Source organism: Enhydra lutris, unplaced genomic scaffold (genome assembly GCF_002288905.1).
Source record: "Enhydra lutris kenyoni isolate GAN:26980312 unplaced genomic scaffold, ASM228890v2 scaffoldscaffold64, whole genome shotgun sequence".
Taxonomy (NCBI): Eukaryota; Metazoa; Chordata; class Mammalia; order Carnivora; family Mustelidae; genus Enhydra; species Enhydra lutris.
In genome coordinates this window covers 1,616,386-1,629,583 of record NW_019154148.1, presented here as the reverse complement: position 1 = coordinate 1,629,583, position 13,198 = coordinate 1,616,386, and the positions used below count along the sequence as shown (strand labels likewise).

The 13,198-nt window shown below is 33.1% G+C and overlaps 1 protein-coding gene across 1 annotated transcript; it reads left to right on the top strand.

The window, feature by feature from the left end:
- The first annotated feature begins 1,225 nt into the window (after positions 1-1,225).
- LOC111158928 (dmX-like protein 1) lies at positions 1,226-12,092 on the top strand. Its single transcript, XM_022521260.1, has 5 exons — positions 1,226-1,840; positions 4,270-4,361; positions 5,431-5,483; positions 8,143-8,360; positions 10,819-12,092. The coding sequence occupies exons 1-5, from the start codon at positions 1,733-1,735 to the stop codon at positions 11,041-11,043; spliced, it is 696 nt and encodes a 231-aa protein (XP_022376968.1). The 5' UTR covers positions 1,226-1,732; the 3' UTR covers positions 11,044-12,092.
- Positions 12,093-13,198: the final 1,106 nt, after the last annotated feature.

Genomic DNA, 13,198 nt, shown 5'->3' with positions numbered 1-13,198 from the left:
CTCTCTCTCTCTCTCTGCCTGCCTCTCTGCCTGCTTGTGATTTCTCTCTCTGTGTGTCAAATAAATAAAATCTTTAAAAAAAAAAAAAAAAAGAAAATAGAGAAGTAGATAAAGGATATAATCAAGTCAGTTTATGGGGCGCCTGGGTGGCTCAGTGGGTTAAGCCGCTGCCTTCGGCTCAGGTCATGATCTCAGGGTCCTGGGATTGAGTCCCGCATCAGGCTCTCTGCTCGGCAGAGAGCCTGCTTCTCTCTCTCTTTCTCTCTGCCTGCTTCTCTGCCTACTTGTGATCTCTCTCTGTCAAATAAATAAATAAAATCTTTAAAAAAAAAAAATCATTAAAAAAAAAAATCAAGTCAGTTTACGAAACAACTATGCATGACCAACAGTCCTGACTAATAATTAAAGAAATACATATTAAAATTAGCCTTTTTTCTGTATACCAACAAATATTTAAAATTTTAGTAATCACTGTTGACTAATGTGTAAGAAAAATAGGTGTATGAATTGATATTACCACTAAAGATTAAATTTTAGCTTCACCTGCCAGTGTTAAATGATGCTATTTGACAAAGCTTTTCCATTTCTAAATATCTATACTACATAAATACTCAAAGGTTTATATACCAGAATATTTATTTATTTTAAAGGTTTTATTTATTTATTTGAGAGAGGGAGCGAGATGGAAAGAGACACAAGTGGGGGTGGGGAGACAAGCAGAGGGATAAGCAGACTCCCCACTGTGCAGGGAGCCTGACACTGGATTTGCTCTCAGGACCCTGAGATCATGACCTGAGCCAAAGACAGATGCTTAACCAACTGAGGCCACCCAGGCGCCCCTGTACCAGAATATTTAAAGGAGCACTTGGCATTAGGGAAAATTGAAAACTGTCCATAAATGAAAAAGCTTTCAAACAAGTCATAATGCAACATATAGTTTAATACTACACTGCACAAGAATGAAGTAGATTAAATGTACTAATATGAAGAGATGGCTATAACAGGTAAAAAATGTAATTGTAGAACTGTATATTTATTATGATTCTCATTTTTTTAAAAACCCTGTGTGAATATTGGACTATTCATAGAATAGATTTGAAATGGAACACATCACATTGTTAATAGTTTCTAGATCTGGAGATGGGGGAGGGCAAGAGTCCGAAGTAGACATTCTTTTTATATTATAAACTGTATATGTTATTTTTATAACCTAAAGAAAAAAATGCTTAGTCTTCCTTATCCTTTTATATCTGTAACATACACTCCCTCATTGAATAATTTTGACATTTTCTCAATCAGATTACCCTGAGTTCCCATAGTGGGAATTCTTGTTTTGTTTCATTTTACTTTCTACTCTTATTGACACATTTTTCTTATATATTTCTGGAAGTCCTTATTTTTTCTTGGTCATAATGACAGTTTTCTATTTTATATATACTAAACATTTGTTGCATGACTTAATGTGTAAATCTATTATCCTATTTTTTGAGTACTTTTAGATAATATATAGACTCTGCTTTTGGTTAGTATGATAAAGTGTATGTCTGATGTTTGCTTATTCTGTGTGACCTGGTATTTTCTTAAGCAGCAGCTAACTTTTTCTGGACTAGATCCATGAATCGGTGAAGTAAAAGTCCATTTATCAACAAAATATTTGAGATCAAAATATGGGATTCACAACGGGGGCATGGGTTGATATGTACTTTTGTATTAGTATTAGAAACTTAAAAAAATGTTTTTCTCTAAGTTTGGAATAGTTGATGCTGACGGATATTTAAGTTTGTATCAAACAAACTGGAAATGTTGCCCAGTAACTGGAAGCATGCCTAAGCCATACCTGGTAAGCCAAAAATTCTTACCTTTAAACTTTTTTGAATTTTTATTTTATTTTATTTTTGTTATTTTTCAGAGAGAAACAGAGTCAAGGGAAGGGCAGGGGAGAGAGAATCCCAAGCAGGCTTCATGCCTAGCATAGAGCCCTACATGAAGCTTAGTGTCATAACCCGGAGGTCACAACCTGAGCCGAAATTAAGAGTGGGATGTTTAACTGAGCCACCCAGATACCCCTTGAATTTTTATTTAATTTAATTAATTTATTTATTTGACACAGAGAGCAAGCAAGCACAAACAGGCAGTGGAGAAGCAGGCTCCCCACTGAGCAAGGAGCCCAATGCGGGACTCTATCCCAGGACCCCTGGGATCATGACCTGAGCTGAGGTCAGATACTTAATGGACTGAGCCACCCAGGCGCCCCTGAATTTTTGTTTTAAAGAAATCAGGAATATACATTTGAGGCAATAAATATTAAAGCCAAAAAGTGAAATCTCTTTAGTTCTATGTATACAATCAATTTACTATAAACTCCTGTCATTGTGTTATTTGAAAATTAATCTGTGAGGTTTAAAAATTCTTAGTCTCTGGTAATTTGGAAAATTAACCTGTATTGAACAAACGTGGTACCTCCAGAGACCCATGCAGCCTGTGGGTTACTCAAGCCCTTTTCCATCCTCACTAGGCTACAGTGGGGATTATACCTAAAAAGAATGATCAACAGACTATGCATCTGCTGGGGTTGTTTTGTTGTTGTTGTTGTTTGTTTGTTTGTTTTTGCAATTAGCCCTTACAAACAAAGTAGAAAGGATATGTTAAAGCTGGCACAATTATTTTCTTGCCCATGTCTTTTCTTTTCTTTCTTTTTTTTAAGATTTTATTTATTTATTTGAGAGAGAACAGAAGGAGGAGCAGAGGGAGAGGGACAAGCAGACTCCACACTAAGTGCAGAGCCCAACGTGTGGCTCGATCTCACAACCCTGAAATCATGACCCAACTGGAAATTAAGTGTCAGAGCTTAATTGACTGAGCCACTCAGGTGCTTCTTGCCCTGTCTTTTTAAAAAAAATTGATACATCTCTATTCGGGACTGCACAAGCATAATGAACCTTGTGCAACTTCAGAGAACACTGAGTTTGTATTTAACATATTTTTAGTATATGTGCTGCCGAAATGAGCACTAATATATTTTTCAGTGAAGCCCCTTATAGGACTAAGCAATACCTATTAGGAGAATATTGAGAATATAAGTTAAGGTTCTAATAATTCACTCAAGATTAAATTCTGGGATATGGTACTGATTTAAACAAAAGCAGGCAAGGGGATGGTTGGTGAGAGTACTTTGCAATAATATTTTTCCTCATTTTTTTATTAAGCCAGTGGATTTAAATACATGTTTATATTCCCTTATGGGCTGCCTCTTTTTTTCTTTTTTAATAAATTGGATTGGAAATGTACATTATTGGTTTTGGGGGTTAAAGTGTATTTTGTTTGTTCTAAGGACATATCTAGGGGTAGTCAGGGTAGTCAGGGGAAATGGGGAAGTGACTCAAAGGAAAAATCTTTTATGTGTTGATTTTGATATAGTTAAAAAAATCATTTTTTATTGAAGAGAAACATCTGAACAAGTAAGCTTGGAAATCTTTGTAATAGACTAGACCTCTCATATTAAGTTACTATTTGATGGAGTGTTCACAAACATTGTAAATTTTCTAGTTTTGTTGACTTAATAATATGTTTATATTCACACATTTGAAAAAATATTTGATTACAACAGACTTTTAACTAAAGGAAACAAACTGAGGGTTGCTGAAGGGGAGGTAGGTGGGGGGATGGGGTATCTGGGTGACACACATAAAGGAGGGCACGTGATGTGATGAGTACTGGGTGTTTCACGCAACTGATGAAGTATTGAATCCTACATCTGAAACAAGTGGTGTGCTGTATGTTGGCTAACTGAAATTAAATTAAAAAAAGAAAAAATTATTTAAGAGTTTAAACATTTCTGAAAACAAATAATTTAGTCTGAGATAATCTAAAATTCTAGTTTTTTTCTAAGAAAAAAAATTCTCACAGATATTGAGAAATATTAAACAGTTAGCTTCCTTTTGTTTTCTTTTGAACTTTTAGATGAACAAAAGCACAGGGTCTCGTAAAGACTTATAATGCATATGGTTCAGGGAAGTTGTGTGTGTGAGAGAAAGAGAAAAAGAGAAGGAGAGGCAAAACATGTGCCACGTGTTCAAAATTGGTGAATTGGATAAATGGTATATGAAAATTCTCTGTATTGCTTTTGAAACTTGTCTAAAGTTTGGAGGGAAAGACTCAAAAGGTTTAAGTAAGCCACAGATTACATGATCCCTTTTTTATTAATGCACCTACTTGGTTATAAAATTGCTAGTGACAGCAGTAACATTTGTTTGTTTCTAACTGTTGCAGACTTGGCAGTGTCACAACAAAACAGCCAATGATTTTGTCTTTGTTAGTTCCTCCTCTTTGATAGCTACAGCTGGTCTTTCAACTGACAATAGGTAAGAGATTATAACTGAAATTTGTGTGTGCATCTGTATAGCTGAACTTTATTTTTTACTCGCTTTGCATTTTTGTGTCTCAAGAATGTTTTCACAATTATGCTTTTCAATATTTTATTATAAAGACTTGTTACTTAGAGTAGGGAAATTTTGGTGGCCTTAAAAACAAAATCCATTCCTTCTGTATTATTAATATTGCAATGTTAAGACTTCAGGAAAAAAGAATTTGATAGTGAAATTAATTTTTCTCCATATTATTCCTTATATGTTAAGAAAGCTTGAGGCAAAAAAGAAGAACTATTATTTATTGGTCCAGCTTTTTCATTAATCCTCATGGTGGCTCTCTTAGGTAGGTATTATTAGTGTTTCATGATAAAAAAAAAACAACTAGAAACTCAAAAGACTTTTTAGTTGAACAGTAGCTAGTGAGTGTCAGCCTATCCCCATCTCCCCCAAAACCTTAAATATGTAAGAAGATGTCTCCTCCTGCCTCAGTCCACAACACCCCGTTTCACTTCCCTTATGCAGCAGAGTTCTGCTGAGGTTGCTGAGCTTTTCTATTTATCTCTGAAGCCTTACTTTGCACTACAAATTGGAATGTAGGAATATGGAGTCTTCAGCCCATCTTGGATAGAAATTCTTGCGTATGTTAGTGCCTCCTTTGCCACTCATAGAAAGGAGTAAAAGCTACTCCCATTCATAGCAGAAATAAGTTTTCTTTGTGTTCCAAAAAAATTCAGTGTGTCCTGCTATTGGTATATGTCAGTCCATCTGTCAGATTAGAGAATCAACAAATACAAAAAGTAGTTTCTGTATTCAGGCCTTATATAGCATTATTTGTAAATAAGTGCCAGTCTAAAGTTACTTAGTTTTTTAGGTTAGTAATTTTTTGAATTTTGTGTGAAAATTAATCATGCATAAATACATTGGTTACTTGTATTTGGTTCTTTTATAAATTTAAGAACTTTTTATGAGAACAAGGTTCAAATGTTAATATAACTATATGAGACAGCTTATTTTTTATTATGTTGTTAAAATTTTGTGTCATTCAAATAATTTTTTTTTTCAGGAACATATGTTTGTGGGATACTCTTGTAGCACCTGCCAATAGTTTAGTCCATGGTAAGTTTTGAAAGCATTTTGTAAATTCTGCAAGTCAAGAAATTCATAAAGTAAGAGAATTTTTTAATGGCTTGTCTTTAATGACATATATTTATTAGCCTCTGAGGTTTATTTTGCCCACAGTGGCGCAAACTTTGAAAGCAGAAAAATGCAAGATATGTAATTAACTCTTTACTATACCTGATGAAGGATAGTAGTAGAACATAGATAATATAAAAGTCATGTTTTTACTTTGGATCTGATAACCACTCCTACTCTGCATTGTACTGGGAGTCCTAACAAATGCAGTAACACAAGAAAAAGAATTAAAAGGTATACATTTGGAAGACGAGTAATAAAACTGCCTTTATTCACAGATGACATGATTGTGTAGAAAATCTTAAAGAATCTACAAAAAAAAAAAAGAAACTTTTGGAACTAATGTGCAAGTATAGTAGAATCACGGGATACTAGGTCAATATACTAAAGTCATTTGCTTTCATATACACCAGCAATGAACAACTGGGATTTGAAAGTTTTAAAAATCACCATTTATAATAGCACCCAAAATAATGACATACTAAGATGTAAATATAACAAAATACATATAGCCTCGTTGGGGAAAACTATAGAAAAAAAATCAGAGATGTAAATAAATGGAGAGCTAGTCCATATTCAGTGTTGTTAGCCAATGTTGTTAAGATGTCAGCACTTCCCAACTTTACAAATTAAATGCAATCCTAATCAAAGTCCCAGCAAACTGTATTGTACATATCAACTGGTTCTAAAAGTTCCTATAAGGAGGCAGCAGGCCTAGAATACTGGATACTGAGAAAAAAACAAACTTGAAGAACTCACACTACCTGATTTCAGGACTTACTATAAAACTACAGTAATGAAAGACATTATGTATGGGTTAGAATAGATAGAGATCACAGAACAGAAACTAAACCTTCTGGAAGGAATTATAGGAAAAGATCTGGGTGACCTTAGGTTTAGTCCTGCGTTTTTAGATACAACCTCTAAAGCACTGTCCATGAAAGAAATGATATATTCAAGACTTTAAAATTACCCTCTCCTTAGTATCTACATGGCAAGTAAGCATATGAATATGTACCTAACATCAGTATTCATTAGGGAAATGGAAACTAAATTCCCCATAAGATACTATTCTATACCCTAAAATGGCCAAAGTCAGTGATTCTAGAATACCATGTGTTGGCAAGGACATAGAGAACTTGGAACCCTCATGGTTTGCTGAATGAGTATAAAAGGGTACAGCTGCTTTGGAAAACTGATTGGCAGTTTCTAACGAAGTTAAACATTCACCTATATATATACCCCAAAGAAATGAAAATACATGCCCACAAAAAGACTTGTATAGGAATGTTCTTAGCAGCTTTATTTATAAAAGCCAAAAACCAGGAACAACACAAATATGTCCACCAGGAACCTGGTCTATTTATGTAATAGAATACTATTAAGCAATTTAAAAAAGGCATGGCCTACTACTGATACATGGGACAACATTCATTAACCTCTAAAACATGTTGAAGGAAAAGAAGCCAGGCACAATAGAGTATATACCACAAAATTCTACTTATGTGAAGTTCAAGAACAGGTAAAAGTAATCAGATAGAAATCAGACTAGTGATAGCCGTTGTGAGAGAGGAAAGCTGACTACAGAGAGGCATGAGGGAACTTTCTGGGATGACGACAGCATTCTGTGTCTTTAATTGAGTAATGGTTACACAGATGTCTCCATTTGTCAAAGCTATTCAGAGGTAAACACTTAGAATTTCTGCATTTAACACTGTATAAGTTATATCTCAAATTACTAGTAAAACTCAAAAAATCCTTCTCTATAATTTTTTCTTCAGATTCTTAAAATAAGTATATTGAGTACTTAGTATATGCCTCACACTCTACATGTTTTGACTATACTAACTAATTTAATCCTCACACAAACTTATTAAGCAGGCTGGATTGTCTCTTTTTACAAATGATGAAACTGAGACTTAACATTAAAAGAAAAAAAAGTAATTCACCTAAGTTATACATTTAAACCCATGCAAAAAACCAAGATTTATATCTTGACATCCTGACTCCCAAATCTTCATCTTTATGCCATATTGTCTTTGAGCTGTTTATAGATGTTTGTTTCCCTGAAATTTGTTAGGCTAGACTTTTTTTTTTAAGAAAAAAATATTCATTGTATTTATGTATTTGACACAATATTGATATGTCTTCAAGTTCACCAGTTTGGGTTTTTTTTTTTATGGCATTGTTTAATCTGCTCTTAATCCAATGCAGTGTATTTTTCATTTTAATATTACAGTTTTTAATCTCTGGACCTTTTATTTTTATCTCCTTTTTTATATCTTTCATGTCTCTACTTAACAAGCTTGATCTTTCATCCAGCTGTATGAAATGACAGTTGTATGGCTCACTCCTACCTTGCTTCCCATCTCTTAGAGATCATTTTTCTTTGCCTGATGTCCAGTGCCCCAAACCATTGTTTCCTATATATCATTTTATTTTTTAAATTGTTTCAGGTAGGTGGGTAAACCTGGTGATCTATTGTTCTACATTGGCCAGAAGCCAGAAGTCTGTTTCTTATACCATTAAATGGTTTTTCCTTTTCTATTTTATTTTATTTTTACTTTATTTTATCTTTTAGCTTTTACATGCCATGATAGTGGAGCTACTGTTTTAGCATATGCTCCAAAACATCAGCTATTAATATCAGGCGGCAGGAAAGGCTTTACATGTGCATTTGACCTTCGGCAACGACAGCAAAGGCAGCTTTTCCAGAGCCATGATTCTCCTGTTAAAGCCATTGCCATTGATCCGACAGAAGAGTACTTTGTTACAGGATCTGCTGAAGGCAATATAAAGGTAAATACAGTAATGCCACAGTATCTGCAAAATGCATAGAAATCTTCAGAAACCTTAAGTGTTTAATTGGATTGATGATACCAGTCTATTTAAATAATAGAAATATTAACTCCTACTTGTGGTCAACATGTTAGTTGCTATTTAATAAACCTTTTAATGAATGACATTTAACCTAAAAATGTCTTTTTCAATTGTTTTCAAATGTGCTTAATTAATGTGCAAAAGAACTTAATTTTCCACAGATACAAACATATTTCAGTCATTTGAATTAGTCTTGACTCCCATTTTCAGAGTCACTGAACTCAGTTTCAGGTACTGTGAAATATACTAACATTTCCCTTGATCCTGAATTACTCCCCTTTTTTAATTTATAGCATTAGCATCCAGCCACCCTGATTGACGAATTCTGAATATACCTGGATAAACCCTGTCCTTCTCAAACTCCACTGTGTTTAAATCTTAGAGGTTGTTTAAAATGTTAAGCAGCTTATTAAAATGCATCCCATTCTAGAAATACTGTTGCAGGGTCCCACCCCAGAGATACTCAGATGGTAACTCTAAAGCTCAGGAATGTCCTTTTTTATAATGCATACCTAGCAGTCTGGATGGAGGGTCCTCTGGCCACACTTGGAAAGATCTCCAGGGTTAAGTCAGTTTAGAAGTCCATAAGTTATTGTAATGGCCAGCAACCCACTGAAGGACTCTACAGTCTTAGAATCCATTGTTTTAAGCCCTAGTGAGAAAATTCAGTAAGAATAAGTTGGGCTACTTTGTTAGAACCTACATATTGTTTTCATAATTACCAGCCAGAAAAAATTATCTAGAATTTTGGAATTTGGAAAAGGCTTTTCAATCAATTATATATACCAACTTCCATACAGAATTCTTTTCCTTCCGTTTGAAGCTCATTTCTTATTAGAACTGCCTTCAGTGTAAAATAAGATGTATTATATTTTTGATTAGTTCTTTAGATTAGTTTGTGCTATGATCCTGAGGTTTATTATTTAATCAAGTAAAAAAAAGATTTGAAAGTATACCATGTAGTATTCAGAAGTCACAATTTAACAATCCTGTCTGGAGTAGTATGAGCTAAAGAATTTCTTGGAAAAAAAATATTTAAAAAATAGTGATCTCAAAAAATCAGAAATTAACTGGATTTCCCTAAACTTAAAATAGATGTCCTGAAAGCATTTAGGCCCTTTACATAAGTGAAGATGCTTATAAATTACTTTGTAAGTAATTTACTTCAGTAACAGGCACATTTATTTTGGTAGAGACTGAAAATAGAAAATCTCACTAAAGTATGTTAAAGTTGTGATCATTTATCTTGCAATTGGAACATAGTTTTGCCATTTCTGAGGCCCTCATTCCAGTGGTTCTAATCCTTTGCTGGGTATTATAAGAATAAAAAATAAAAAAGAATAGAAAGTTGAAATGTATACATTATAAACTATACAGCACGAGCTTTTCTTTTTTTCTTTTTTTTTAATTAATCCATGGTAATTTTCATTGCTTATTAATATATTACTGTGTTGGGGGAGCCTGGGTAACAGAGTAAATTGGTTTGGGGAAAGTTTTGGAAAATGCACTTTAACCCAAATGAAAAATACTTTACTGCTGAAAATTCAAATATGTGGCCTGTCAATCAACAAGTATTTTATATATAGGAGCCTTCTCATTTTTTATCTCCCAGTAAAGTTAACCGTGATATTTAGGTATCATTCATATTATGTACATATAATTTCACATACATATTATGTAGCAGCAGGTATTTTTGTATGATTTTAATTTGCATCACAAACACCTTACACACACATGAAGTAACAGCACTAAAAATGTAGGACTAGCTTTCAGGTTTTCCTAACCTGAGATTTATGTCCTTGTATTTTGGGGGATCATGAGACCACCTCACAGAAGGTATTGGCTTGTGTTTTTTTTCTTTTTCTTTTTCTTTTTTTTTTTTTTTTTTTAAGGATTTATTTATGTATTTGAGAGACAGAGCAAGTGAGCAAGCACCAGAGGGAGAGGGAGGAGGAGAAGCAGACTCCTCACTGAGCAAGGAGCCCGATGCAGGGCTGGATCCCAGGACCTGGAGATCATGACCGGAGTGGAAGGCAGTCGCTTAACTGACTGATCTTGAGTTCAACCAGATTAGCACAAGCTTTTCTGAAAGTCCCTATAGTATTACAAGTTTCTATAGTATTGTACACTTACCCTCCTCTACCTAAGTTCTTCTCTTAAATGCAAGGTAAAATACTTTCTAAATGGATGGATTTTGAAGAATAATAATATCAAAGGATTTGGAAAATAGCAACACAGGGTCAAAATGTTACGACCTTAGACTTACATAGAAGTGTATGTAAGAAAGAAAAGGTCTTAAAGAGGTCTAAATTTTTCATTTGGATTTTTAAGGTAATCATCAACCTCAATTTTTAATTTTTTTCCTAATGTCTTTCAGATTTGGAGTCTATCTACCTTTAGTCTTCTCCACACTTTTATCAATGAACATGCCCGGCAGTCCATTTTCAGAAATATTGGAACTGGAGTGATGCAAATTGAGACAGGACCAGCAAATCACATTTTTTCATGTGGAGCTGATGGAACAATGAAAATGAGGATACTGCCGGATCAGTTTAGCCCATTAAATGAAGTATTGAGAAATGATGTGAAATTTATGCTATAACATTTTGACAATAAGATGTATAATTTATTCCCTATTCCATGGAAGTGGCCAACACATACAATGTACAGTGATCACTGTCTCTGCCACAGATAAGCTAATGCTTTCTTGTTTTCATATTTATTTTACAGAGCTTTGCCCTTGATGCACTGATGCCTTAAAAATTAACAAGGTCATTCAGAATTAGACTATATTGCCTAAAATAAAATGTATAAGTAATACTGTAATAATACATATTTATAGTATGTTATAGTGAGTATGTCATAGTGTTAAAGGAGTTTTGTGTTCTGATTGTTGATAAACTCTTCTGCAGATGTCTCTGTATGAATTTAACAGTAAAAATACCCTTTATGTAAAGGCAGTTGACATCAGTCATCACTTAATTCACCATGCCCTTACTTCTTTTTTCAAACTAATACATCTCAAACTCTTCTTCTGTTAATGATAGATTGATAATTGGGCAAGAATAAAAAACATAATGAACATCTTCATTAAAAACTGTCATTGGGACTTCAGTGATATATGACCCAAGATATATAAAGTTCCCTGTTTCCTGCCTGAAGCCCAAGTGTGTTTGTATATATGTAATATATCTTACACATCTTATTTGGACTTAGTTTGTGTATATATCAGAGGAAATTACAAGTCTTTTCATGTGTTTTTGTGCCATAACAACTACTGCCACTAGAATAGCGACCTTTTTTGCAGCTGTCTTTTTCCATGTTTTTTTGTTTTTAGTTTTTTAATTCCCATCCTAATTTTCAAATAATTTCAGGAAGACATCCAAGATTATAATTTTAAAGATTATCTTGAGTCAGTTAAGTCTTAGCAGGCAATAATGATTCTTTGTTGGCATATATGAGACACTTAAAAGTAAGTTTATAAAATTGTCAAAGGATTTTAGAGCAGCAAACATTTTACTTCATCTTTCTTTCTTTTCTTTTTTTTTTTTGTTAGGTGCTTTTAGTCTCAAAGTTCTGAATACCTTATAGCAGTGTTTTTAGAAACAAATGTGAAAACAGTAAAATTAAATAGATAATATTTACAAATGTAAAATAACCTGCCAGATCTACCATTAATAGAAAATAAACTAAACCTTATATTTTATTATTTTTTTGCCAAAATACATTATTTTACTATAAAATATGACCAAAATATTAAAAATGCACAATGCTTTTAACTTAAATGTGCTAATAACCCTATTTCTGTCTGTTTTGTGCTACCTTTTCTGATTAAAAATTATAGACAACTTGATAAATACTTGATCTTAGCCAAGGAGACCGGAGGCAGATGGGACTAAGTGTTTAAGGGACAATTATATACTATGTAGCTTAAATATATTTTGTTAATAGGAATTATAAAAACATTTTTATGTAACAAAATATGAACAACTATTATCTTGGAAATTAAAGAGTCAAAGCAAAGAAATGAAGGGCTGGTAAAATGAATTTTGTAATATCCTCAGGATACTTTTATCTTAAAAGTATATTGTTAAAGATTTTGTAAATTGTATTCATAATTTTAAATGTGTTAAGCTAGTTGCAGTGAAAACACTGTCGTTGATTATGTAGAGAGTTTATGTGCACATAATAACCTGTATCTATAACCGTGCAATAACAGTAACAGTATGTGACTGTTTGGCTGCAGAGAGATCTGTGGCGGCATTGCAAACGATCCTGCGGTGTGCTGTAGTTCAGCTTAAGTTATTTTTCAGTAACTGCACAAATCAAGATTCAAAAGGCTTTAAACACTTTCAATGAGACAGAAAATTTATTATGCTTATTATTAGAAAAAAGGCATTGTGGATGAACAATTAAGCATTTTAATTGAGGGTTTATATGAGTAATAAATTATGTAAGCCCATATGTATTTACATCAGAGTCATAATATTTTAAATAAACAATCATGCAGTGACTTTTTTTAGCATGCTATTGTTTTAAGTAATATTATGCAACTTTAGTTGACTTAAAGGATATGTGACATTTTAAAGTAGAGAACTTCTGTATTTATATTTGGTAAATATAGAAAGGATTGAGTAGTTTTCCTGAACACCTTATTCTTCCTTTTCTATTATCTTTTTAACTTAATATATAAACATTATTCAAAAAAGGTAAGAATAAAAAGTTGAAATGTATATTTAAATATAAAGTGGTGTACA

Bases quoted from the DNA above. Each gene is read 5' to 3' on its own strand.
- LOC111158928 (XM_022521260.1), top strand. From the start codon at position 1,733: ATGTTTTTCTCTAAGTTTGGAATAGTTGATGCTGACGGATATTTAAGT. The intron at 1,841-4,269 runs GTAAGCCAAAAA...TAACTGTTGCAG, and splicing joins GCATGCCTAAGCCATACCTG to ACTTGGCAGTGTCACAACAA. The intron at 4,362-5,430 runs GTAAGAGATTAT...TTTTTTTTTCAG, and splicing joins GGTCTTTCAACTGACAATAG to GAACATATGTTTGTGGGATA.